Source organism: Liolophura sinensis, chromosome 7 (genome assembly GCF_032854445.1).
Source record: "Liolophura sinensis isolate JHLJ2023 chromosome 7, CUHK_Ljap_v2, whole genome shotgun sequence".
Lineage (NCBI taxonomy): Eukaryota > Metazoa > Mollusca > Polyplacophora > Chitonida > Chitonidae > Liolophura > Liolophura sinensis.
Window position 1 is genome coordinate 58,371,511 of NC_088301.1, and position 24,764 is coordinate 58,396,274.

Sequence of the window (24,764 nt, forward strand, 5' to 3'; positions counted from 1 at the left end):
TTGTCTCTTTACGTCAAAGCAGGATATTTGTGGAAGTTGCGCCCCTTTAAAATACCTCCAAATCTGTCGTTCCCCTCCAGTATGGCGACTGTGGATATGGTAATATTTTGTCTCTTTAATTCTCTTTAGATTCGTTATAACCATTACTCCTCTTTTAATATGATAATATTTGATATGTCGACAATGGACTCGCAGCGGCCCAACAGCCATAGGGATTTCACAGAAGTTGTATTTGACCTCTTTATTCACGTCTATAGATTAGAATTAATACAGTAGTGTATTATTAGTGGTCCAGATCTCGCTACATGGTGTAATTCTGGTTTATTCTTTATTGTGTGGTTATTTGTGACTTAAAACGGAATTTTGCCTTTCCATTCTTTAGGATCAGTTATTCCACTTAGTCACAGAAGAATAGATCTGCACAATTTCGAAATGTACAATTTTTTGGCTAAATTTTTATGTATTAGGGCCTACTGCTAGTCGTAATTTTACTCTGAACTACTATCTGTACCATTCCTAAAATTGCTTCCGTACCTTGACGAACTGGAGCATCGGCTTTAATCATGCCTGAAGGTCATTGATAAAACTGGAATCCTGGGCAGCTGAGTTGAATGATGTATAGTGCTGTTTTAACACTGTACTGGAATTCAAACTTTTTTGACGAACCTCTAAAATATTTAGCAAAGAAACATGCCCCCCCTCCCCTCCAGCATATTGCTTGCCACCATTTTATAAGTGAGTTATTCGTGTACAGAGTAAAACACCAATCAAATAAATAAATCCAGGAACAGTGGCGAAGTTACTTTTAGTACTTCACAAACGACTTTCTGTCATTGGAATTTGTAGGCTTGTACAAGGGGAAGTTGTCTCCCCTTGTGTGATGGAAGGTGGACAGAACATTCGACCGAGAGAAGTAGGGTAGAGCGAAATAAATCTGATTTTGATGTATTATCTTGTTCATGGTTCCTTTATTTCAAGGTATCAAAAGTTTTCATGAGCTACATCGGTACAAACTTTAGAATTTCAGTTGAGGTCCCTACTACTACTTGGAAGGGCACTGATTTTCACTTAGCCCCAGGTGACTATTTCAGTTCACTGGAGTATTATAGACAATGGTAAGCCATACACTTTCATGCCATGTCTGATAAGTCCTTTCTAAACGACAGCTGCAGCCAAAAACCAGTGTGGTCTTTTCCTTTTACTCTCAGCTTGCAAACCAGCCTTGTATTCACGACACAGCAAACCATATCGAAACAAGGCAACCATTAGGCTCTTTTCTTGTTTAACGTGCATGTGTGATCCATGAACAATAACTTTTCAAGACCCGTAAATGTAGCGACCGCAAAATGGCTGCTGCGTCCTTACCAAGTGGAATAAACGTGGAATGATGCATGTGCGGGCAAACTGAGAGGTAAGAGCCAGTTAACATATCTTTTGGACTGCTGAGATCATTTAGAAAATATTTATTGGACTCTATGTGAAATGGTGTATTGCTTACCATTGGCTCCTGCTGTGGCTATGATTATCCGCCAGCCCAGTATAAAGAGAAGAGCGGAAATAGCCACCTGGGGCTAATTTTCACTAAGCTCTGCTCAGTTTCCACCTATAAACCTTCCTGCCATTGTACAAATAACATTTGTGTATGCCATTCAACAAGCAAAAAGTGGTATTAGTGAATCAGTTGGTCATTCCAAACAGGAAGGACCAAGTATGGTGAGGCAGGTAATCATCCCCAATGCAAGAAACTGTGCACCTAGACTAGCTAAACCGATAATAGCTGAGAGTGACAGCTACTGACACACTCGTAAGACTACTTTTTTCAGTTCTGTTTTACTCGTCTTTTCCTGTTATATGGCAAGCATGCAACTGACAAAACTCCATACATGCACTTAAGTGATGTATAGGTCATAAAATCGAAGAATTGTTGCCAGCTCACATTGAAATGTTTTGTTTTTTTTGTTTTTTTTTTCATTAGATAAATGTGGAGTTGGGAAAATGACTGCACTACAAATGTAACTTTGTGGAAAATTCTTGGACACTGTTATGCACCAATCGATTCAATAAGTATATAACAAATGTAACTTAAAGCTTTATGCTTCCGCTGCGTGAACCACATGTACTCTACCAGGATTTGCGTATAATGTCTCTATACCATAGCTTATCCATTCTAATTCATAACACTTATTTAATGCAAGACAGCCTTTCTCTTTACACAAAAATGTTTCCAAAGAAAAAGGCCACAAAGATTCAAACTATTCCCCAATTTTCAACCTTTTCTCCACAGCAACTTTGTTAGTCCACTGTACTGTGTAAGATGCCTGATGGACCATGGCAGAAATAGATTTTAAAATTGGTAAAATGACAGTATTCATCTCATTATAAATTTTATGTTTGACAAATAGGGCAAACGTTAACCAAAAGGAAACTTTTAACTTTCATGAGTGCTTCAACCAAGTTTTATGCTTTTGATTCCCAAATTTGCAGAATTGTGCTGGGATTTTGAAATTTGCACTTTCTTATCGTACCTCGCCCTTTCTTTGCCAAGTCATCACCAAAGCTGAAACGTTGTTTTTATTTGGTCTCTCTTGTGACCGTAAGATTGAATTAAACATTGATAGCATGTTAACAGGTGGATTTTTACCAAATAAACACTAAATCTCAGGTGGTCCAGTGCAGTTTGCTCACACCATAGTAATTCTGGCCGCCATAGTAAAAGTTAAATACTCTTGAGTATGGCGTAAAACACCAATCAAATAAATCAAGTTCTGACAAAACAAGGCTCGATATTCTAGACTCGCATGGATAGACTGAGCTGTACAGGGACTAGATATTTATCTTGTACAGGCATAGCGTACGTCATACCCTGAGCATTGGTGTCAGTGTCCAATAATCGGGGAAAGCAATGCTGAAATAAATGTCAGTGGCAGTGTCTTAAAATATTTCATCCTCTCCGGCCGTACGAAGGAAGGACTTCAGCAACCTGCTTATGGTTGTGGGTTTCCCCCCGGGCTCTGCCCGGTTTTCCTCCCACCATAATGCTGGCCGCCATCGCATAAGTGAAATGTTCGCGAGTACGGCATAAAACCCCAAACAAATAAATAAAATATTTCGTATATTGGGCTTAGGTTTATCCAGTTCAATAACCATTTCAATCCAGATTTTGCATATTTAATAAATTTGGTGATTCTCCAAGATTGGTTTATGCACAAAAGCTCCTTTCAGGTAACATTGTTAGATTTGGACAAAATTTTTGTTTACCTTGTAGAACTCCAGATCAAGTTTTAAAACCAGCTCCGTCCATTCATGAATTTTGAATGTTTATTGACTTCTGTGACTCGCCAAAGAAAGCTGGTTTCTGAGCAAATCTGCCTCTATAAAGTTTTGCTTTTTCAGCCCAGGACGTAAATTTTCTGAATTGCCTGGTTTGCTTTAGAATCTTGTTCTTAGACAGGTATTTCACCACCAAACTTGCATTACTCACAAGAATGGGTCAAAATTTCTGCATGCACAACTTTACAGCCTGGTGTTTATTGTAACCCCAGTGAATTAAGAGGTTTCCTCCAAACAAGTTCTTTTGGAGGGTACTTGCCTGGTCCATTTCCTTTTCCTGCTCCGCAAAGCTATGTAGCCAAATTATTGAAATTTTATGAATGAACTGGCTGGTGGTTCCTCCAAAGGATTTATGTATGGTGTTATGTTTGATTTTATGTACTTTGGGTTTAGGCATTAAACTTTGTTAAATCTGGGCATGACTTGCTGCACTTAAATTTTTTTACTGTGATGATCTTCTCAGTTGTTAGCATCTATACGAAAACAGGAGGTTTAGGCATGCATGATTACTATGTTTTTACTCAATGCAGTCTTTCAAGAACTGATTCATGCCTTGATTTTGTGAACAAGTTTTACCTCTGCTACCTAATCGAAAGTCAAGACAAAATTTTACTGACCTGCTTTATTTTGGTCAGAAAAAAACGGCAGCTTTCACTAAGAAGTCAGCTTTCTTATATAATTTTTACATAAGTTCCATTTTGATTTTCATAGTAACATTTGACATACTTTTAGCGTTCGTACTTGCACAGTTGCATTATCTCAAATGAGACGCCACAATGCAAAATCTACAATTTCAAGGATTTTCATGCAGATTCCATGTGCAGATCAAATTGTAGGTCAAGGGTCAGTTGTACTGAACATTCTCAGGTCACAGGCCATCCTTGATAACATTGTGAACACAAATGCCTTTGACCTACTTCTGAGGGCACATTTGTTACTCAGTGTATCCAAATGTGCTAGTTGGGCAATATTGTCTCCAAGCATGTCACTGAATGTATTTTTTATTTCTTCAAGGCCCTTTTTAAGGGTAGAGTTAGGTATGAAAGGTTCTGTCCTACATTTGATGGGTCATTTCAAGATTACTCAAAATGTAAACAAACCAGAAAGGGTTACTCAGAATTTCATTTTGGAATTGCTGCATTATGCTGAAGCCATTCTAGTGAATGAATTGTTCAAGAGCAGAAAGTTGTGTATATGAGGTTCTAGCAAATCCTGTCCTAAAACACTAGTGTCAAGCAAAAGAGGGCACAAACTGATAACCTGTGGCACTGATGGATTTGGTGTGGAATGTTAATTTTGGCCATAGAACAAGGTCAGTTATGAATAATATATATCTATAATTATAATAACAAAAATTGACCTTGTATGAATTCAAAACTAAGTTAATCCCATTCCTATTCATTCTAGATGTATGAATTACCCTCATTTCATGCATATGATAATCACTTATGTGAATGGTCTAAGTGGAACTAGATGTGTTGTAATGTCCTGCATCCAAGGATGAAATGTACATGCATTTGTAAACATTTAAAATACATAAGGTAATGAAAAACGCAAACTTTGCAATGGTATCGGCTTAATGCCTGGTTTTGGACACTGGTGTTGTTGGTTCCATTTATCTCGTCTATTTCCTTTAGCTGTTATTGATTACTGTTAGACTAGACCAAATAATTTGAAAATCATTGTAATGGTGAATTTCATGTTCTTTACTTTCAGGGTCACCGCATGTATTTGGCGTGAGAGCGCCATTCAAGATTTACAAGTTGGATCTGGTCTACCTCCCCACTGTAAGATTTATGTATGTGGAAATGTTCAGTGTGAGGTCCTTCTGTGGGACAATCTTGAGGTAACTCCAGGAGAGCCCTCAATTGTTCACATAAGGATGACACTTTGAACTTTCAAGGTCAAATACGACTTTGAAAACTGTGGTCTTAGTACTGGTGCTCTGTTAAAACAAGTGCATGTCAGTCGTGTAATTTTTCTGCAAACATTTGTGCAGAGCTGTTCAGGACTCCAATAGGTCAAATATCTAATTGGCTGTACTTTATGGTTCTGTATGCTCTGCAGATAAATTGCAAAACTGTCAGCACTACTTTTCAGGACTATTTTCCTTAGGGCATTGTACGTGTTCCGGCACCTATAGAGCGGTTTTCACTTAGCTGTATTGGCCTCCAGGTTGAAAACTTCCATTGAGAAAGGCATACATCAACTAGATATTTTGGGAAATTCACTGCTTTAATTTGATGACAGGTCATGCTAATGAAACGGGTATTTCCCAATATTTCTAGTTTTTGACTTTTTTCAGTGGTTTTAATGTGCGTATTTGCAGTTCATTGGTTATGATTTCTTTCGTGGTTGCCAGTGGCTTGGCTGTTAAGTGTGCCTTGATTTCGATATTAAGTTGAAATTGTTAATAGCCTTCATCCACCTTGGCTGGTTGGCATTTAGGAGATTCAAAATCATTGAGCATTCTCATAGAAAATATGTGGTTTATGTGCATAATGTTATTATGTTGACTGTGTGTAAAATAGAGGAAATTTCCATGCATTGCCTACATCCATGTAATGTATAATTAGCAGCATGTAGCCACTAAAGGATGTTCACTTTAGCATTAACATTAAAACTGGAAAAAAATTTGCTAGACCATGTGCTATAGACTTCTTGGAACAATACTTCAAAACAGTTGTTTTTAATACCAGTTCATTAAAAATCATGTTTATAACAAATACAATCCAGCCCTATCTTGAAATAAGGTTTCTCAGATACCTGGCGATGGTTTACTGCCTATCTAGTTTTATGATATACTAAATATTTCCAGATATCGTTATGTATGTGTTTTTTTGTATTTTGTTTTTAATTTTGTCTGCACTCCTGACTCCTGTCATATTGCAAGTTTCTGACCTGCAGTTTATATTTTTAAACATTTTGCTAATAGTAAAAGGATTGAAATAAGCTCATCCATACTTGTCCTACTGAAGTAAACTACTCATACTGATTCATATCTGTACTGTTCCAGGCATCTCCCTGTGCACCTGTCTGGGGTAATGGACGGAGGGAAAGAGGTTCCACTAGGCGAGCGTGCAGAGGGACGAGATCATACAAGACATAAAAGGGTTTCTCGGTCAAGATCTCCAAGAGGCTGGCAACTTAGCAATGATGCCAGGAGGCGTAGGTCCAGATCAAGGTCCCCTGATCAGTACTATGCGAAAAGACGAAGGATTAACCATTTTGAACCTTACGGAGGCAGGCCAAGGTCACCTGAGCGGTTTGGGAGGCCTGAGTTTGGGCCAATGTTTGACCATCCACCCCCATCATTCAGTCATCCAGTGTCTGATCATCCCGTTGGCCTTGGACCATTCCCACCATTTAAACGCCCTCTCTCACCATATACTCATGCTTCATATGAAGATCCTTCATTTGATCTGATGTGTAACAGAATGCCATTTGAATGCTCACCAATTGATCGGTCTTACTGTCGTTCTTCATACGATAGACTGCCACCTGACTGCTCCCAGTTTGATCATCCTTCAAGAGAGCGACTAGGTTTTGAGCGACCACCATTCATTCATCCTTCTGTAGATCGTCATCCCTATGACCGTTCCCTGAACTCCAGGTCCCATCAGTCATCACCTGCTCAACTGAGAGATCCCCAGTCAACTATTCCCAACAGAAATTCAGATTCCATGAACAGGAGGTGGCAGGGAGAACCTGCTAGGTACAGTAGTCCCAATTTTCCAGAAGGCACGAACACAGTCAGCGAGGCAGATTTCGCAGATGAAATATCCTTGCTTCGTGCTGATGGTATGGATGTAGAAAACGGGAATCGCACTACTGGGCAGAATATGTCTCAACGAAACAAGGACACCTACAATGCAGGGAACTGGTCAGGACAAATAGGGTCAACTGTGAATAGAGGACGGTTTTGTGGACGTGGCAATCCTGCCAATGTCCGTGTATTTGGTAGAGGAAACCGAGGCAGAGGGGTAACTGGGGGGGCCACTGGCAACACTGGAAGAGGCAGAGGTCATGGTGCAATCAATCATACAGGACGTGGAGGCATTAACCGCTCATCAAGCACAGCACAAAGTAATGGCAGTAGTGGAAATAAAGTGACTGCACGGGGAAGAGGAAGACCTGCTCCCCAATTCCAACCTTCCCAAAACAAAGTTCATAGTTTGGCCAACATAAAGCAGCCAGATGCAGCAAATATGTCATTAGCAGAAAAGCTGCACAGATTTGGACTGTTCCTGAGAAATGAAACTTTAAAGGAAAACTCAATTCAGACAGTAGAGAATGCATTGACAGCTTGCAAACTGAATCTGAGATCACATTATGAAGCCTGTGAACTGTTAAAATATGCTGGGCGTCCAATGTTCACAGGGTGCTTATACATAGGTGGACAGTTCATCATCAGAGCTGTAGGTGCCACTAAGAAGGAACTAAAACATGATGTATACTCTCAAGCTCTGAGCATCCTGACCACAAATTCTGTGGTAGATATCCTAGGGAAACGTGATCAGGGTTTAGGGGTCATTAGAGAAGAGCTCCTGGAATCTCTTAAATCCACCCAGCAAGAAAATATGGCATTAGGAACCAAAGACTCTGAATTACTTTCCTCAGATCCAGCAGATAGTCACAACTCCAGTTTGAAAAATGCCCTGTTACCTCTTGTTCATTTAATGAAAACAAAACCGGTTTCAGCAGATAACAAAATATCCATACTGGAACAATCTATATCAATGTCCCATTGTACCTTCAAATCAAACTTTACCTGTGAGGAGGGTAAACTGCTTAATGGGAAAAGAACATTCAGGGTTCTTCTGTGTTTGGGCAACATTCTGATTTCTGAAGGTCGTGGAATGAAGAAGAAAGATGCCAAACATGCGGCCTATGCTAATGCAGTAACTGCTCTGACAACAAGAAGCTTGGACGACCTGGTGACCGGTGAGAATGTGGAAGGCAGTTCAGCTGAAGAGTGGACCCAGCTCGATCAAACACAAGGTGCAGAGTCCACTTCCCATAAGGCTTCAAAGAAGAACATAAAGGATGTGCAACTTAACTTGTCAGAAGGCTTCAGTCTAGAAAAGCAGTTCACTAAGCTGGTGGATGGACTAAAGGATTCCTCCTTCAAGATGAACAATGTTAACAGTATTGACTGCTTAGCTGTGCAGCTGGCGTTGTCCCCTGTTTGTTATTACAGAAAAGTAGAGATCATCGAAGACGTTTCAACTCTTATAGCTTGTGACCTCTATATAAACAACATTTTTCTAGGAACTGGTGAATCCAACACAAAAAAAGATGCCCAAATTGAGGCCTATCACAAGGCGTGGGAACTGTTGACCACAACATCACCTACAATACTGCTGACTGAGCAGCCTAAGAAGCTTGCATCTGATCCACCAGACCCAAGTGTCTTTGATAAGGTGGTGAAAGGATCTGGCAAGTATGGGGACTCCAACTTGGAGAGACTGAATCGGCTGAAGATTGATGTGTACAAAGATTGGAAAAGAGTGAAAGATCTTGTCATCATGGAACATTCGGACTGGGTGGCAGATCGAGAAAGGCATGCTTTTTGCATTTTGAACCAAAGTGCAACCTTCAGTGGGCTCCTTATGGAGTGGGCATTCACAGGAATGCAAGGAGGTGTCTATGAGTGAGTGTTAGTTTTGCAGATAGCTTTAAATAAGTTTAGCATCAAATTAGTACCGTAGTTTTAATGGGTTATTTTCAGAGTGCATCTGAAATAGAATGTATACTATGTGTACTGTAGTGAAAGACTACTTCAGTCAGCTCCTTTTCCTGACAAGGTGTACCACTGTCTGTGCTCACCTTACGTCACTACCACCGCTAGACAAGTGTGACCTTTTTGGAGCCTGTGCGACAGGCACAGGCTAGTGTAGGCTTCACCTCACCACTTGTGCCCTGGTGTGGTCCTCTATTCAGCATTCATCAATAAAACTGTCAATTGGTCAATGGAATCCAACAATGTTAAAAGTACATTGGATAATAAGAATGCATGTGCATCAAGTATCAGTAGGAAAGTTGAGACAGATTTTGTATTTTCTGACATTTACATGCACTTCCTGTCTCATCACCTTGCCGTCACCCAGTAGCCTTGGCGTTTAGGAGTTCTGTACAAGGAGTATGCATTCAGCTGCAGCTTTAAGTTTGGCAGTTTTTCCAATTTCATGAATTGCACCTTGTGGCCAAGCGGTTAATACACAGGTCTTCCAAAAGATGCCTATTCGGTTGCAGTCTTGGACAGGGAAAGGATTGTATCACTCTCCCTTTTTGGGATGGTTGTGGCAAGGAGCAGTCGATGACATTTTTGTCGGGTTTCTGTTGCTTTAGTGTTCATTGATGTCCATTTGTCTTCTTCCAGTATATTATGTGCATATGTGTACATTGCACATGGTGATATTGCTAGTAACTTGCCAAAGGTTGCAATTCCCTTGGCTCTCTCGTTTCTTTCACCCATAAAACTGACCATTATGTAAGCGCGCTAGCGCAGCGTAATGACCCAGGAGCCTCTAACCAATGTGGTCACTGTGATTCCAGGACATGCTGGCTTCCTCTCCGGCTGTAAATGGGAAGGTCTTCTAGCAACCTGTGGACGGTTGTGAGTTCCCCTGGGCTCTGCCCAGTTTCCTCCTACCATAATACTGGCCACCGTATTACAAGTTAAATATTCTTGAGTATGGCACAAAACACCAAACAAACAAATAAATAAATAAAAGTTGACCTGTTAAAGCTTTGTAGGGAATAATGATTTTGCACCTTTTTTGTCTGAATATTAGGTGTTCCATAAATATTCAGAATGAGCAAGTGGGCTATGGAAAGGCCTCCACTAAACAAGCAGCCAGGGGTCAGGCAAGCCAAATGGCCATGAACAGATTCTACAGAACTCAGCCAGTCGTTCAGGTAAGTTTACTACCTTCAGGATATTGATTTTCCCCAACACCCACCATGGAATGAAACCACAAAAATTGCTCCTGCAAGTTCAGACTTAGCCGACGTCTTTGCGGTGATATAATATGATGTTACTTTGTAGCGCACCCATCACAACTCCCTGAAGCATAGGAATCATTTTACAGCCTACAATTTTTGTACTTGGGAAAAGATTAACTGATTGTAACACTTACATAATGGTATTGTGGCTGTAATGACTTAGATTAACAGCATAAATACAATTTATACAGTAAACTGTCAAAATGTGAGCATGTAGAGGATGTGAAAGTCTTGAGACTTGTCATTATTTTCTACCGAGCCTACCATATTTCACCAATTCTTCCTTGACTCTGATGAATTCCTGCACATTATTGGGATACTTGAGTTTTTGTGAAGTTTGATAAATTAATGTTTGAAGTGCTGGCATCAAGTGGACCATTTTATGGGCATTCTCTGCTTCTGAAAGTGCGTTTTTTACATTCTAAACTTTAAGTGAAATATATCACGTGTAAACTAGTGTCATAAATGTATGAAGTAATTTTCAAACGTTTTTTAACCTCACAGGTGGTGCGTAGGGATGAATCAAAATTGTGGTTGTCTTGGGAAGACTTTAAGGCACAGGCAGAGAGGTGGGAGCCCCCAGAGGGTTACATGGAAGGAATTCCACTGAACAATTCTACTTCATCAGATGCAGCATCCTCACTTAATGCGAGACTGATTAAATATGGAACATTCCTAATGGAGCAGCAATTAAAGCAGGACAACCTGGAAGACGTCATCTTTGGACCAGGAATTCCAGGTCCTGAATACAGAGCCCTAACTCATCAGGCTCTGCGTCTTCACATGAAAGTTGACAGCAACCATAGCTCAGCAGAGGCTTATGCTGTGATATCCAGGAAGATGCCCCCTGATGAACTGATGTCGTGCTTGAGGCGAAATGGCGGTAGAAGTGGAAAGTACCTCTTGCTGTCAGAGAAAGATAGGCCTACCTTGGTTGTGACTAGAACCACAACTGATCAACCAGGTACATCAACAGAGACTGAAAATGGTGACGAGAACCCTTCAGTCACAGAAGTTGTGGAAGAGGACGCCAATGAACAAGATGAAAACTCAGAAGAGCAATTGGATGATGAAGCAGTCTGATTCTGTCTACCAAGCCTTGGCTCCTTCCTCCTCCCCCCCCCCCCCCCGAGATGTATTTGGACCAGAGTGACTGGTTAACATTGGATTCATTCAGGGCTTTGGCAGCTCCAGTTGAGTGAACAGTGGACTGGAAATTTAAGTGATGTAAAAATCTTACTTTAGTGTGGCTTTAAAGGACCAAAAATATTGCTGATTTCCAGTGTATCCAACGTTCTGTTGTCAGAGGGTTACAAAAAGCACCGATAGATTTGAGGAAACCTGTTTAATTTTTTTTTTATGCAGAAATGCAACATTTTAAAGCTTTCAGATTTCATTTTAAGATATTTGTATATTCACATTTGTTTTAATTTTTAGGGCCCTCTGTGCTCATGCAATGCTCTACTTTTAACTTGTTGGGTTGTGACCCTCTGTACAAAAGGTTGACCTTTGTGAAAAAAAATTCTTCTAATTTTGTTGAAAACTAGTCACATTACTGGATGCATTGCCAACAGTATTCCAAAGCAATCCATATCTCAGATCTGCATGTGTATGTATATGAGAATATTTCATTGGCAGTAAATTTTTGAACTGGAGAAGTGAGCTTTCTCTTGTATATTGTCATACAAAGTTTGTATGGTAAGAGGCTTCAGAAATCCATTTGCTTTCATTCTGAAAAACATGTAGGCCTATGGAATGCTTGGGAACTCTTGATAATGCATTTAGTTCCATGGCAGCTCTGCTTTGCAAGGCAACATTATGGTGGAAAGAATATTTGAAGTAGGCGAGCTGTTTGAAATTGCAGTGTTATCTTTTTATTCTGGACTCTAAATTTGTACATGTATTTAAACGTATAGAACTACAGAACTACATATGTAGTTACTGGAATATCTTGATACGGCTTCAAATGGGCAACTTAATTCTGCTTAAGGGTATGCAAGTTTTGGCACTCATGATGCAGAAGGTTGGGTGTACATGTATCCACACTAAATGAGTCTACATTTAAGCTAAATAATAAAGAGTTTTTAACATATTTTGGGACATATGTCTTGTTAATTTCAATTGGTTTCTGATATTCATAATACATTTCGGCATTAAAGTGAGGATTAAGCTAAAGGCAATTGGCGTCACCCCTATATGAACATGTATGAAGCCATAGTGGGCAGCCTTAATATCCAGTATGCACAATCCCCTGCTCATACTGCCGACGGGTCTATCTTGCTGCAGGATGCACATAGGTACCATGTCAGTCTCGCTGCAGGATGCCCAGTGCCTCCAGGTCTGGCAGGGCTGCTGTGTACACATGCAGAGCTGCCTTCTGGCAGCAAGGCCAATCCTATTCCGCTATGTACACATACTGATTCTAACAGGATGTCTGCCTCATAGCAGCATTGCCAATCCTTGTGAGCATTACTGCCTTCTAGCAGCAGGTCCAAGCCCCCTGTGCAAGTCTAGTGCTGCCGACAGTCAGGATAGCCGAGTGATGAATTTTTGAGCATGGCATTAAACATCAGATAAGTCTGTGAATCTGGCCATTGTTAGGTATTTGTAATGTCCTTGTAATGTTACTAGTTCCAGTTTGTGGCAGTAAAGTTTAGTGCCAATTATTGTTAATGCATATATAACATTATATGCCAGACAACACGGGTAGGCAACTGCACAGGACAATGTAGGCAACTATATAGAATTCATGCAGACCCAATCCAGCTAGGGGTCATGAATTTATTACATTAGGGTATAGTTTACATTAAACTTAATCCGCAGCAGCAAGGTCTGGGTGGAGGTGCACTCAATATTTTTCTGAGGAGGCACCTTTACACTGAACTTGGGATAAGTTGCCAAATTTACAGTACTTGTCCATTGACGAAAGCTACACGAGACCGTCTGAACCAAACACTGCTTCGGTTTTACAATATAGATGTATTCTTAACAGCAAAATGTTAATGAATCCTTGTAAAATGCATTAAATTACTTACTATTCATGCATGTACTACAATAGATGAAGCAGTCAAAAATCAGTCTATTTGAATATGAACTCATGATACTGTATCTTTATCAGTGGGACAAAATGGGCTGTTTACACATTTGCATTTATACAAAGCATGATCTGGAGATGGTGTCTGCTCAATAAGTGAATCTGGTAGACCTTGCTGTAAATATGTGGATATTTTCAAACACCATTTGTGTGAGAAAGCAGGCTGATCTGAAGATGTAGTAAAACAGATTTGTACTTTAACCAACAATGGCAACCCTGTGCGTTTAAAGGATTCATGCAACATAACTGTGTAAAGTGATTATAAACATTTAAGCTGACAGATATACGATAGCAAAAGGTTTTAATTTTGCTTTCATAACTGGAATGCCCAGGTTTCCATCAGCACCCAAGATTAATCGCAAGGTTAGATGCGAACATTCAGAAGCCCTGCATGTTGCTACGCCTTGCTGATATTACATGTGCCATTGTCTTCCCTCTGCTGTTCTTCACCTGATAGAATGGTTTTCCCCACTTTTACAATCTACACCTGATGACTGGTCCAAGATTATTAATTGCCAGTTTGACTGCTGAGATTTGATTTGATTGGTGTTTTATTACTCAATAATATTTCACTTATACAATGGTGGCTAGCATTATGATGAGGAAACCACCATAGCCCTGGGGAAACCTACGACCAATCGCAGGTTACTGCCACGCCATTCCACGTACAGCCCAGCTGATAGTTGATGTGTATGTATGTCTGAGGTTTGCGTAGTACATGTACTTAATTGCCAAAGTTGATAAGTGTTTCACATTACATTTAAATCCACTTTTACCCCTGAAGATGAATAATTCTCTCTTTAACAAAACCATTTCAAATCCATACATAAAATGTAAATTCTGTTTTGTTTATTACTATCTTTCGCATAACTATTTACTGCTATTCCCATAATGTGTACATGTAGGCAAAGCAGAGCTCTGGTATTTGGAAGTTTTTTTTACTATTTGTGAAACCAAAAGTTGAAAATCTTGTACCAACTATTATGTATTGAATGTCAGAAATCGTGTGTCATTGTTTTATTACAACAATGTAATAAATTAACATGTCACTGAAAATTGACGTTTCAGTGCATTCAAGATGCACCAAGTTACAACAGCAACAAACCAATTTTAATCCAATGACTGGCCAATGATTTTTTTTATGAACAGTATTTAGGAAAATTAACGAGCTGTTTAACAAGTGTATCTGTCCCAACATTGTGTAGATCACCTTTGACTGAACAGGATTGTCCCAGTCAATCTTGCATCTACATGTTATGACCAAGACAATTTCACTCTTTAAAGACTTAACTAATTAAATCAGTGTTTTATACATCTACATGTATCATATTCAAGGTTGCAGAGCACTGAATTTGGGCATTTGTCTGCATTAAGTGTTCATTAGTGTGCAGAGCTGACAGGGACATTGCTGTTTCTGCAGTACTGACTATAGGTAACAAAACCAGAGCCCGTCCACTGGGGGCCAAATTCCTGTTCATCCTTCACCAATCATTTATCACATGTGATGGATGAGGGACTAACATGTATATACAGTATTTTATGTTTACTTGATCTCATGTAAAAACCAACAACTTGCAAAAGACAGAAATTCTTTGAAGCAGCGAGACAGTGGAACACAGTTATTAACCATCCACCAATACTTGAAAGGTATTTCTGTTCAACCATTCACTGAGACACAAAGTTGTTCTCAACTAAAGAAAACAAAGCCATTGGTCCCTGATCTTGCTTTTTCATGCTTCACACTTCAAAAGTATTCATTATTTCCTTCAAAGTTAATGAAGTTTTGGTCACTGGTAAAGTCACATGATTTTGCACCTATTTGCATGTTGCCACTGTCCATCTGTTCCCACTGACAAGTGTAGTCATTGGTACCACTATCATTATAACTGAAGTCTTGATTCTGTCCTTGAAAGCTGAAATCATGACCTCCACCACCAAAGGTTGGGTCTTCACCACTGGTGAAGCTTTGACTTTTCCCAGTATTATTATAGCCTTGATCCATCCCAGAACTGCTGAATCCCCTGCCTATCCTAGAATTGGTGAATCCCTGGCCTTTCCCAATGTTGCTGAATCCCAGACTTTTAACAGATTTGTTGAATCCCCTGCCCTTTCCAGTTTTGCTGAATCCCCTACCTTTCCCACTGTTGCTGAATACCCTGCCTTTCCCAGTGCCCCTCCCAGAAATGCTGAATCCCTGACCTCTCGATCCAGGAAATGAATTACCTCTTGTAGTCTGATTGAAACTAGATCCATAATGTGTCTGTCCTGTATGCTGAAAAGATGAATCACTTGTAAATCCAAAATGCTGACTGGTTTCTTTCTGCTTGCCACCCACTGTATGCCTCGCTGGCTGAGAATGCTTACCAAACTGGGCACTACCATTGTTCTTACGATGTCCAGTGGCTGGAGATGAATCAAGGCTGGTCACACTGGCCTTCATATGAATATATGGCCTCTTTTCATCTGTTAGCAACCGATATTTTCCACTTTGGCCACCGTTTTCAGTTAAGTACTGAACTATTTCTGCAGCTGACACCCTCTTGAAGACATGGATGGATGTTGGTTTACCACCTGTATGGCGCAGGTCAACTCTCAACTTTATGTGCTTTGCATACCGTGTTATAGCCTTAGACACAAGCTCAGGTATTCCTGGACCAAAGGACATTTCTTCCAGGGTGTTTCTTTTTTCAAATTCCTCTAGAAGGTGAAATGCATATTTCACAGTTTTCTCTTGTTCTGGTCTTAGTTCTCCTTCCCCTATAAAAGACTGGGCTGCACCACTGGGTGGGATAGTCCAACTTGCAGAACCTGCTTCCAAATCCTCCCATGATAATAAGGGTCCAGTATCTTGTCTCTGAGTCTTGTATAAGATAGTAAAACAATAAATTCATTAATTATTGAAAAATTGAACTTAATTCTGAAAAATACTGTATTTTTAACATTCATGGATAGATGAACCTGTGCCGCAGTTAGCCACTGGCCAAGACAAACTTTTTTTGCGCTCAACATAAAGTATTGAACCTAAAGGGCAAATAATGTTCCATTCTCAATATGGCTAATGCCAAATAATTTGGCATTTTCAACAGCCAACACAGATTTAAAATATCTGAAGAAATTTGTTTTCTTCTGCATGACGTGTGTGAAAGAAGTAGATCATTCCGAAGATCAATGAAGTATTTTTATATGAAAAGTGCATATTCTACCCTTTATATCACATACTGTACTAACCAGTGTTGATTCCTACATATATGTACATGTATGGTCGCTATCCATGTATCACAGTTATCTTTATGCTAGTGGATTCAGATTTATTGTCCTGCCAACCATCATTCAAATACAAACAGGCCAAAGAATGGGCATAAATCCACAAATTATACCACAAAAATACAGCTGTATTTTCACTGTGATGAGTGGCTGCTTGTATGGGGCAGGATTTATGGAGAGTGTATATTACACATTTCCAAGACACCGAATCAGGGATAGTCTAGCATACATATAGAATCAGCTTACTCATACACTGTTTCATCCGTATTAGTTATTTCACACATCTTCACATTGAAATGAAATCATTACAATTTTACTTGTGGTGCCTTGGCACAACAGTAGGTAATTTGTCCACTTACAGTAATTGTAAGGTGTGGAATTTAGTATTATCACTTGAGTTTGACAGATGTTGTCTCATGATCGATTGGTTAAAGGTAGGTTGCCATATGTTTGAATCAAGTGCTCTTTCACAGTTTCACAGAAACTTACCTGAATAACTGGTGCACAGCTGTAAAACTGATTCAAGATATCAGCACAAGCTTTGTTTCGGGCAGACATTTTGGACGTACAAACATAGTTGCTAGAGATTGATTTTTGCAGAGTGACAGTGCACCTGAAAATATAAAATACAATAAAATGTAATTTTCACAGGCAACATACATACACGTATAATAAGATATTATGACCTTTGAACTACATGCATGTAAGCCTCTAAACAAATATCGCAGTAAATGTTACACACATGTTCATGTATGGGTAACATACATAGTTTGAAAAATACATAAACTAAACTCAGTGCTTTTCAAAGCATTATAATAAATAAATAACACACAAATTTTCTTTATATATCAAAATACAGTGACAGTATATAATTTCAGAAATGAAAAGAAACCAGGGGGCTAACAGATTACTTCCCTATAATTTAAACCCTTTTACTGCAAAGTACACATAATCTTCAGTGTGACCCTTCTGAGACTGAAGGCAAGGATGTAGAGCTTTTGGTTCTGAAAAACTGCATTCACTACTCATTAGCCTGGTCATCATATTAGCTACATGTTCATACAGAACTGATTTTCAGCATTGTTTGACTCCAGTGTGTGCAATCATGCACATGTATCATTTCTGCAATCTGTGATCCTATATTCTGTGAATTTTCAAGATGATGTTCCGTACAAGTTCCACAATTAAAGCAGAGCACTAGACTATGTATAAACTTTTTAAAAAAATAACGTCTTCATTTTCTCTGATTTCATGCTGATGGTAGCACAGATAGTCAAATTACATAGCTCAATGTTTATTTGGTTGGGGACTGAATCTGAATGGGTATGTCTTCTGATTCTGCTGACTTGACACTTTTGCAACACACAGCTAGATCTTACCACTGACCGACCATGTAATGAGAGGACAACTACAGACAGCGCCATCTATCACGTCACCTCCACATTGACTGTTATAACCCTGTTTTTGTTTTTAACTGAAAAAGTGAAACACTATATGCTACCAGGATAATGCTCAGGACGCCAAGGCACCATCTGTCATAATCACCTAGTTTATTGTTAAGAGCCCAAATAACTTGCATGGATGTGCAGTGGCTGGGTAACAGAAACTGGACCATGTATAGAGTTGTAATGACAAATTACCTGATAAAAGTTTTTAACTTGTTTTAGAACGGTTTAGCCTAGCTCTATAAATCCAGTTTTTTCACGTTTTATCAACCAAATTGAGCATAGTTATTTCAGTCAGTAAAAACAAATTTTTTTCACTGAAAATATCCAGTTTTCAACGCCAAAAATTAAATAGGAGCAGATCGACAAATGTATACACAGGCTTTATTTATTTATATTTTTGACTTAAGAATATGTCACTTACACGACAGCCCTTGATATTCTGCTGTTTCCTTATGGTGGATGGAAAACCAAGCAGGGCCTAGGGGAAACATCTGCAGCTTTCTTTATTTTTATTTATTTGATTGACGTTTTATGCCATACTCAAGAATATTTCACTTATACCAAAGCTCCAGCATTATGGTGGGAGGAAACCATGCAAGCCCACGGGAAACCTAAGACCATTCGCAGGTTGCTGATGGAGTTTGCCAGAGAGTTTGCCAGCAGGAGCTGGACTTGAACTCACAGCAACAGCAGTGGTGAGAGGCTCCTGGGTCACTGAGCCAAGGCTAGCATGATAACGCCCTCGGCCACAGACCAAGGAGGCAAATAGTTTCCTTTGTTAAAGTTGAAGAAACCAGAACCACCAGCTTTTGCCAAATTTCTGTATATCTTTCCAATGTGTGCCATGAAGTTTCACCTGCGGGTGAGCTATCTTGACATTCTGGTGGAAGGCAAATGACCTCCACCATACTTCACACAAGACCACCGAAACTGCCCTAAGGATGCTGCTGGAGGCTGTTTCTTAGTGGTTGTAACGTTACGCCAGTTGATAAATACCAATGCGGCTTATGCCATCAGTATAATTAGGCCGGCGTGATGTTACGACCCTCTGAGAAACAGCCCTCTGATCATGTTTCACAACCAATGACTTACTGTAAGGACAGTGGAAACAGCAGAATATCAAGGGTTGCCTGTTGAAAGCTGGCATTTATCCAACACCACAGAGAGAAGCATTTTAACCAGTAGGCCACAACTTGCCCTTACATGCCAATTCGTCAGTAATCTGCACATTTACTTACTCGTTGTGTAGAGCCTGCTTTGTTGGAAAACTCCATTCTAGAAGCAGCCCACTAAACGTTGCACTGCGAATAAGGATATTAAATGCATTCCTCTCTCGATCTATGGTCCAGTCTGCAAACTCCATAACCACTAGATCATCAGGTGATTTCCAGTCTTCATACACATCTATATCTAGACGGCTGAGGCGATCTAAGTTAGAATCTCCAAGTTTGCCAGCCCCCTTAACTACCTTTTCCAGTATGTCAGAATCATTGTCAGAAAAAGATTTTCTTGGCTGATTCTTCATGATGGCATGTGACGGACTGGAGGTCAGGAGGTCAAAAGCCTGTTCATATGTCTTTATTTGTGCATCCTTTTTGGTAGTGGCATCGGTTGAACCAACAAGAATATCATTGATATAGAGTTCACATCGTAAAAAACGCTGCTCATTTTCCGATAATAACTTCTTATAATAGCACACAGGGGTTAACCCAATCTGGACAGACAAACAGTCAATACTGTTAACCTTGTTAGTTTTCACTGGAGTATCCCTTAAAGTGCTACAAAGGCAAGCCATCTGCTGAGTCAGGTTAGGTGATTTGCACAATTCAAGGGCAGCCATCGCAGCTGCTGTGTTTGCCTTCTTTGCTGCGCTCTTCTCTGTAGTTATTGGAAAATATTCCATTTCTTCCCAACAGCCATCTCGTAAAAATCCCTCAATATTTCTACCTGACAATAAGTTTTCCACTGATCTTGTTTTCAAGGCTGCTAAAGCATTAGTGTATGTATCATGTTTAGCATCTCTCTTATTTAGTCCATGTCCATGGGCAATTGGGACATGACCTAAACACACAATGCCTTTAAAAACACGTTTACCACTTTTCTGTGTGTGAGCAATACAAGTGAATTCACTTTTAAGACCGCATCGTGACTGTGACAGTGACTGCTCCACAACCCCAATGCAATTTTCAGCTATTACTGGGTTATCTCTGATGTATCTCAACAGGGACTCTAACCTTGGTTTGGTGTCAACTGAATCAGAAGCACCTCCAGTATCAGGTATAGAACTGACATCATTCCATTCTCCAGTTATTTCTTCATCTTTGACATTCCCCAATTGGCTGCGCAAAGCTTCTACACCAGGGTCAACCAAGCAAAGAATTTCAACGACAGACTTTGTCGTTAAGATTTCCAGAGCTTTTGTGTAGATTTCATGCTTTAACTCCCTTTTACTTGGTCCAACTGCTCTCACTATAAAATGACCACCAAGGGTGAAGCACCCTGTGAATTTAGTAAGAGAACTGTATTTTAGTAGTTCTTCTACAGAGTAGTCAGCTGTCAAGTGGAGTTTGCTGCTAGTTAGTCCATTTTCTATTGTTTGTATGGCATTCACTTTTATTGGCTCTTGTTTGAGAAAGCCACAAAATCGACGAATCTTCTCTGCCACTGTTAAATTGGAATTATTGTGCACCATGCTCTGATCTCTAATTGGTTCTCTTCCAACTGTATGCTTCTGCGACCCTCTTGTTCCTCTACCAGCACCCCTACCTACCCCACGAGTGGCATTCATAAGTTTCCCTCTACCTCTGGCTCTCTGCTGGTCTCCCCCGCAGCCTCTGCCCCCACGTGGATCCCACTGAGCTGATCCAAATGAGCGACCTCTTCCGCCTGAGAAACGTCCTCTCTGAGACCCATAGTCTTGACCTTCACTCTTCTGCTGGCTGTATCCACCCCAACTATTTTCCTGCTTATAACTGGATTTCAGTGTACTCCATCTTTTACCTTCAGACCCAGTCCTTGAGAATGAATTTTCATTACTTCTCCCATGTCCATAATCAAATGACTGTCTGCTTGTTCCAGCTGTATCATTAAATAGATCCACTGGGTTTTCAAGACCCAAATCAGCTATGGTTGAGTTGTACAGCCTGCGAGAGAACTCTAAAAATGCTGATGGTAGTTCAGAAACTTGCTTGATTGGTGGCAATGGGGGTGGTAATAATGGTGGAACAGATGTATTCTGGGACTGCTGAGAATTATCAAGCCGTGGTCTTCGGTACTGGCCTTCAAATGAGGGATTGGGTAAATGGCGCTTTCGAGTATTCTGCCAACCACCCCAGCCATCCTGTGACCCACTGTAGTCCATATCTTCATACATTTTCTTTCAAAAAAAAAAGGATACAAAATACCAGTTAATTACCTCATGGAGTTTAAATCAGCAATTGCTACAAATCAAAATGAGAGAATAAATCAAAACTATTTTGTATAAAAACTTTAATCTGACTAGGGCCTGGTACCAAAAAAGAAAACCCTAAATGATGCTAAAAAATAGGCTATAGCCCAACTAAACAACTTGAAGAGGAAAAATAATTATGCTAATAATTTAGATTCTTTAAATCAACATTTAAATCAAGTACTTGGCAGTTTAATTTCTGTTATGGACTATTCATTAAACTTCATCTTGTTCTTATCCATCATATTCCTACAAAACTTAAATAAGTTGAATCGGGGAGTTTGGACATGTCAGAGGCTCTTGCAAACTAACATGGCTAAAAGGCGTGATTTTACCATGGTAATTATAGGTTTACCTGGGGAGATGTTTTTGCGTCTTTAAGACACATTTGTGGTAAAATTAACATGGGAGACTCAGAAGTAAGAAAGATAGGAGAAAAACTGGAAATGAGACTCCCTGATTTCAAATTCTGGCTAAATCTATGATGATAGTTGCTGATCATTTGCAGCTATCATAAAATCACATTGTTTGCAGAATTACTTTGCAAGAGACACCATCTTATATTGCCTAAACATTAATGAACTTTTAAGATTTGTGAAATGCTGATTCGGCTTTCTGCTATGAAACAAACTTATTCAGTATAACACACTTAAGACATAACACACACAAAGATAACATGTTAGCCAAGGATCTCAGCTGAGATCTTTCAACAGCTTTAAAGTTCTGACTTATGCTCACATGCTATGTCAACCTCACTGAATCAGATTTTAAAAATATGGCAGGGCATGGTGACCTGCTAAATGTGACCCTATTTTCGACTCAACTTGACTTATAGGAGAATGGTGATGTAAAGCCAAGTAGCCAAGTGTGGAAATATTTAAACCTTCAGAATTGCCGTGCTTTACGTGTATTCAGGAGGAATCTAACACGCATGCATCAGAAAAGAATGAGGATGTACCTCTTTGTAAGCATTATACTGCAATTGGGTCCACATAGCCCTCGGCCTAATTTATTTATTTATTTTTCTGATTGGTGTTTTACGCCGTACTCAAGAATATATCTCTTATATGATGGCAGCCAGCATTATGGTGGGTGGAAACCGGGCAGAGCCCGGGGGAAACTCACGACCATCCGCAAGTTGCTGACAGACCTTCCCACGTACGGCAGGAGAGGAAGCCAGCATGAGCTGGACTTGAACTCACAGCGACCGCCTTGGTAAGGAATTCCTGGGTCATTAAGCTGCGCTAGCACGCTAACCAACTGAGCCACATAGGCCCCCCCTCCCGGGTCTAGGGTGGTCAGTGGTTCCTGCATATCAGCATACCAGCCAACTTTAGACCAAGGTCTCAGGCTCTTACCATATTCCTTAAATGACTGATGTTTCTGCAACAAAATCAATGAATGTTTTACCGAAATATATTACTGATGTGCCACTTGTTATTGAACCTGTTTATTTTTTCAATATGAAGAAACTATCAAGTTTTATAAACTACATGTATGTGAGTCCTGTGCCATGACTCAGCCATGAAGACATGAAAAGGCTCTGTGGATGGTGAGTGAGTGCGTGCTTGGAGTTTAACATTACTGAACAATTTTCCAGTGATATGACAACGAATGAGTCCTCAGAGTGCATGTATTGTACCTCTTTTTTGCAGTACGTATTTCAACCGCTCTTTTCTCTAGCACTGCTTCACTGAGACAACTTAACAAAGTCAACTAAGCCCTTTATTCTGAATGCCAAGTGAGATAGTTACAACTTCCTCCTTTAAGGTCTTAAATGTGACCTGGTCCAGGACTGAACCTGGGCCTACCACCCACAAATCAAACTCTTTACCAACTGAGCTATCGTGCCCAGCGCTCTGTCACCTGTGAACACAGTCCTATTTCTCAGTCATCACACAGTTCATTTTATGGGTGTGAGGTTTTCTATACACCCCAAATTGGGAACAGAACTGATATGGCAAGCAAATTAAGATGTTGTGCACGCTGGCCCTGGCTGTCATTTCCCAGGTGTAAACAACGGTCAACAGTAGGGAGACTTTTACGGTAATGAATACGCCTACTGTACAGACGAAATATCAAACTTGGCTAGACTGTACAGATAAAGTCAGAAGGTCTGCATACAACCAAGGAGGGCTAAAAGTAAGTGGTCATAACACGATAACTGCTGTAGTGCTATTTCTTGGCTGCAACTCACTAAAAAGTGTCCGAGGCCGCACTAGTGTATGTGCTTCGCCTCCGTTTCCGTTAACATCTTATTACCAGTAATCTCCCTACGTGTCAATTCTATCGCAACTATATGTTGATGAGCTTCAGGAATCGACGGCTGATGACAGTGATCCGTTAAAGGATTGAAGGTTCGCCCAGGCACTTAGTTCCAGCCTCAAAATGGCGAAGGTACACTGTTACTATCAGTAGACACACACGCCTGCGTTTGTTGCAGGTCATAACATACTTCTTACGGCAAATAAAATGTCTTTTGTCGCCCTTTTTCTCGTAAAACACAAAGAATATTATCTGAATGCAATGCCTCAAACCAAAGAAACAATTTGGGGTCATACCATACCTAAAATTCGCACACTGCCATGGACGACATTAGATGAAAAGACCGGAAGACACACTCGTACATTTTCTACTTTTGATTTATACAAAGTTGCTATAGATCTATTTACTGATGCCGTTGTGCTGCTGCCTACTTGTACGATCGGGTTCGTTTACCTACACGCATATCCGTTACGCTAGAAATCTATTTTAGTAACAGAGAACAAATAGTACATTGAGGATAATAACTGAGTTGTTACACTCATACTTAACTTTTATACATCACCCAAAAAATTAAGTTTTTTTTTAACATGCTCTTCATAGATTAAATTCATCATTTGTAAATTATAGCCTAAACTAAAACAAACGCATGGAACATACATAGAGTAGTGTGCAGGCCTTGGTGACACTTATAAGCAGGTAGGTTGCAAGATACACAGTTTACACGAGTATACTTGCTGAAAAAGCTGGAAAAGAAAAAGTATTACATTCATTTGAGTTTTCAAACTAATGTGCACGTACATATTACGACAAGGAATCATGTATGCAATAGTTCGTGACATCCCGCTAACCCAGATTTAGGGAGACGCAAACTTTATCTGCACGTATCCGCCGTAGTATGAGACTTATT

The 24,764-nt window shown here is 39.9% G+C and overlaps 2 protein-coding genes across 4 annotated transcripts; one reads left to right on the forward strand and one right to left on the reverse strand.

Annotated features, from left to right (window-relative positions):
* The first annotated feature begins 27 nt into the window (after window positions 1–27).
* LOC135469601 (uncharacterized) lies at window positions 28–12,430 on the forward strand. The gene is made up of 4 exons (XM_064748097.1): window positions 28–99; window positions 6,347–8,983; window positions 10,128–10,251; window positions 10,843–12,430. Exons 2-4 carry the CDS (start codon window positions 6,375–6,377, stop codon window positions 11,419–11,421), a joined length of 3,312 nt encoding a protein of 1,103 aa, XP_064604167.1. The 5' UTR covers window positions 28–99; window positions 6,347–6,374; the 3' UTR covers window positions 11,422–12,430.
* Window positions 12,431–12,536: 106 nt separating this feature from the next.
* On the reverse strand, window positions 12,537–24,703 carry LOC135469600 (uncharacterized). Of its 3 annotated transcripts, none has more exons than XM_064748095.1 (4): window positions 24,656–24,703; window positions 19,383–21,520; window positions 17,186–17,309; window positions 12,537–16,292 (listed from the first exon to the last, which is right to left on the reverse strand). In XM_064748095.1, the coding sequence occupies exons 2-4, from the start codon at window positions 21,515–21,517 to the stop codon at window positions 15,177–15,179; spliced, it is 3,375 nt and encodes a 1,124-aa protein (XP_064604165.1). In that variant the 5' UTR covers window positions 21,518–21,520; window positions 24,656–24,703; the 3' UTR covers window positions 12,537–15,176. The 3 variants fall into 3 exon arrangements, with proteins under 3 accessions (XP_064604165.1, XP_064604164.1, XP_064604166.1); XM_064748094.1 differs by lacking the exon at window positions 24,656–24,703 and adding an exon at window positions 24,159–24,193; XM_064748096.1 differs by lacking the exon at window positions 24,656–24,703 and adding an exon at window positions 23,790–23,905.
* Window positions 24,704–24,764: the final 61 nt, after the last annotated feature.

Coding starts and splice junctions, on each gene's coding strand:
- LOC135469600 (XM_064748095.1), bottom strand. CDS start 21,517: ATGTATGAAGATATGGACTACAGTGGGTCACAGGATGGCTGGGGTGGT. Junction 17,310..19,382: donor AAGCAGGCTCTACACAACGA/GTAAGTAAATGT, acceptor TTATATTTTCAG/GTGCACTGTCACTCTGCAAA. Junction 16,293..17,185: donor GCTGTGCACCAGTTATTCAG/GTAAGTTTCTGT, acceptor ATCTTATACAAG/ACTCAGAGACAAGATACTGG.
- LOC135469601 (XM_064748097.1), top strand. CDS start 6,375: ATGGACGGAGGGAAAGAGGTTCCACTAGGCGAGCGTGCAGAGGGACGA. Junction 8,984..10,127: donor ATGCAAGGAGGTGTCTATGA/GTGAGTGTTAGT, acceptor TCTGAATATTAG/GTGTTCCATAAATATTCAGA. Junction 10,252..10,842: donor GAACTCAGCCAGTCGTTCAG/GTAAGTTTACTA, acceptor TTAACCTCACAG/GTGGTGCGTAGGGATGAATC.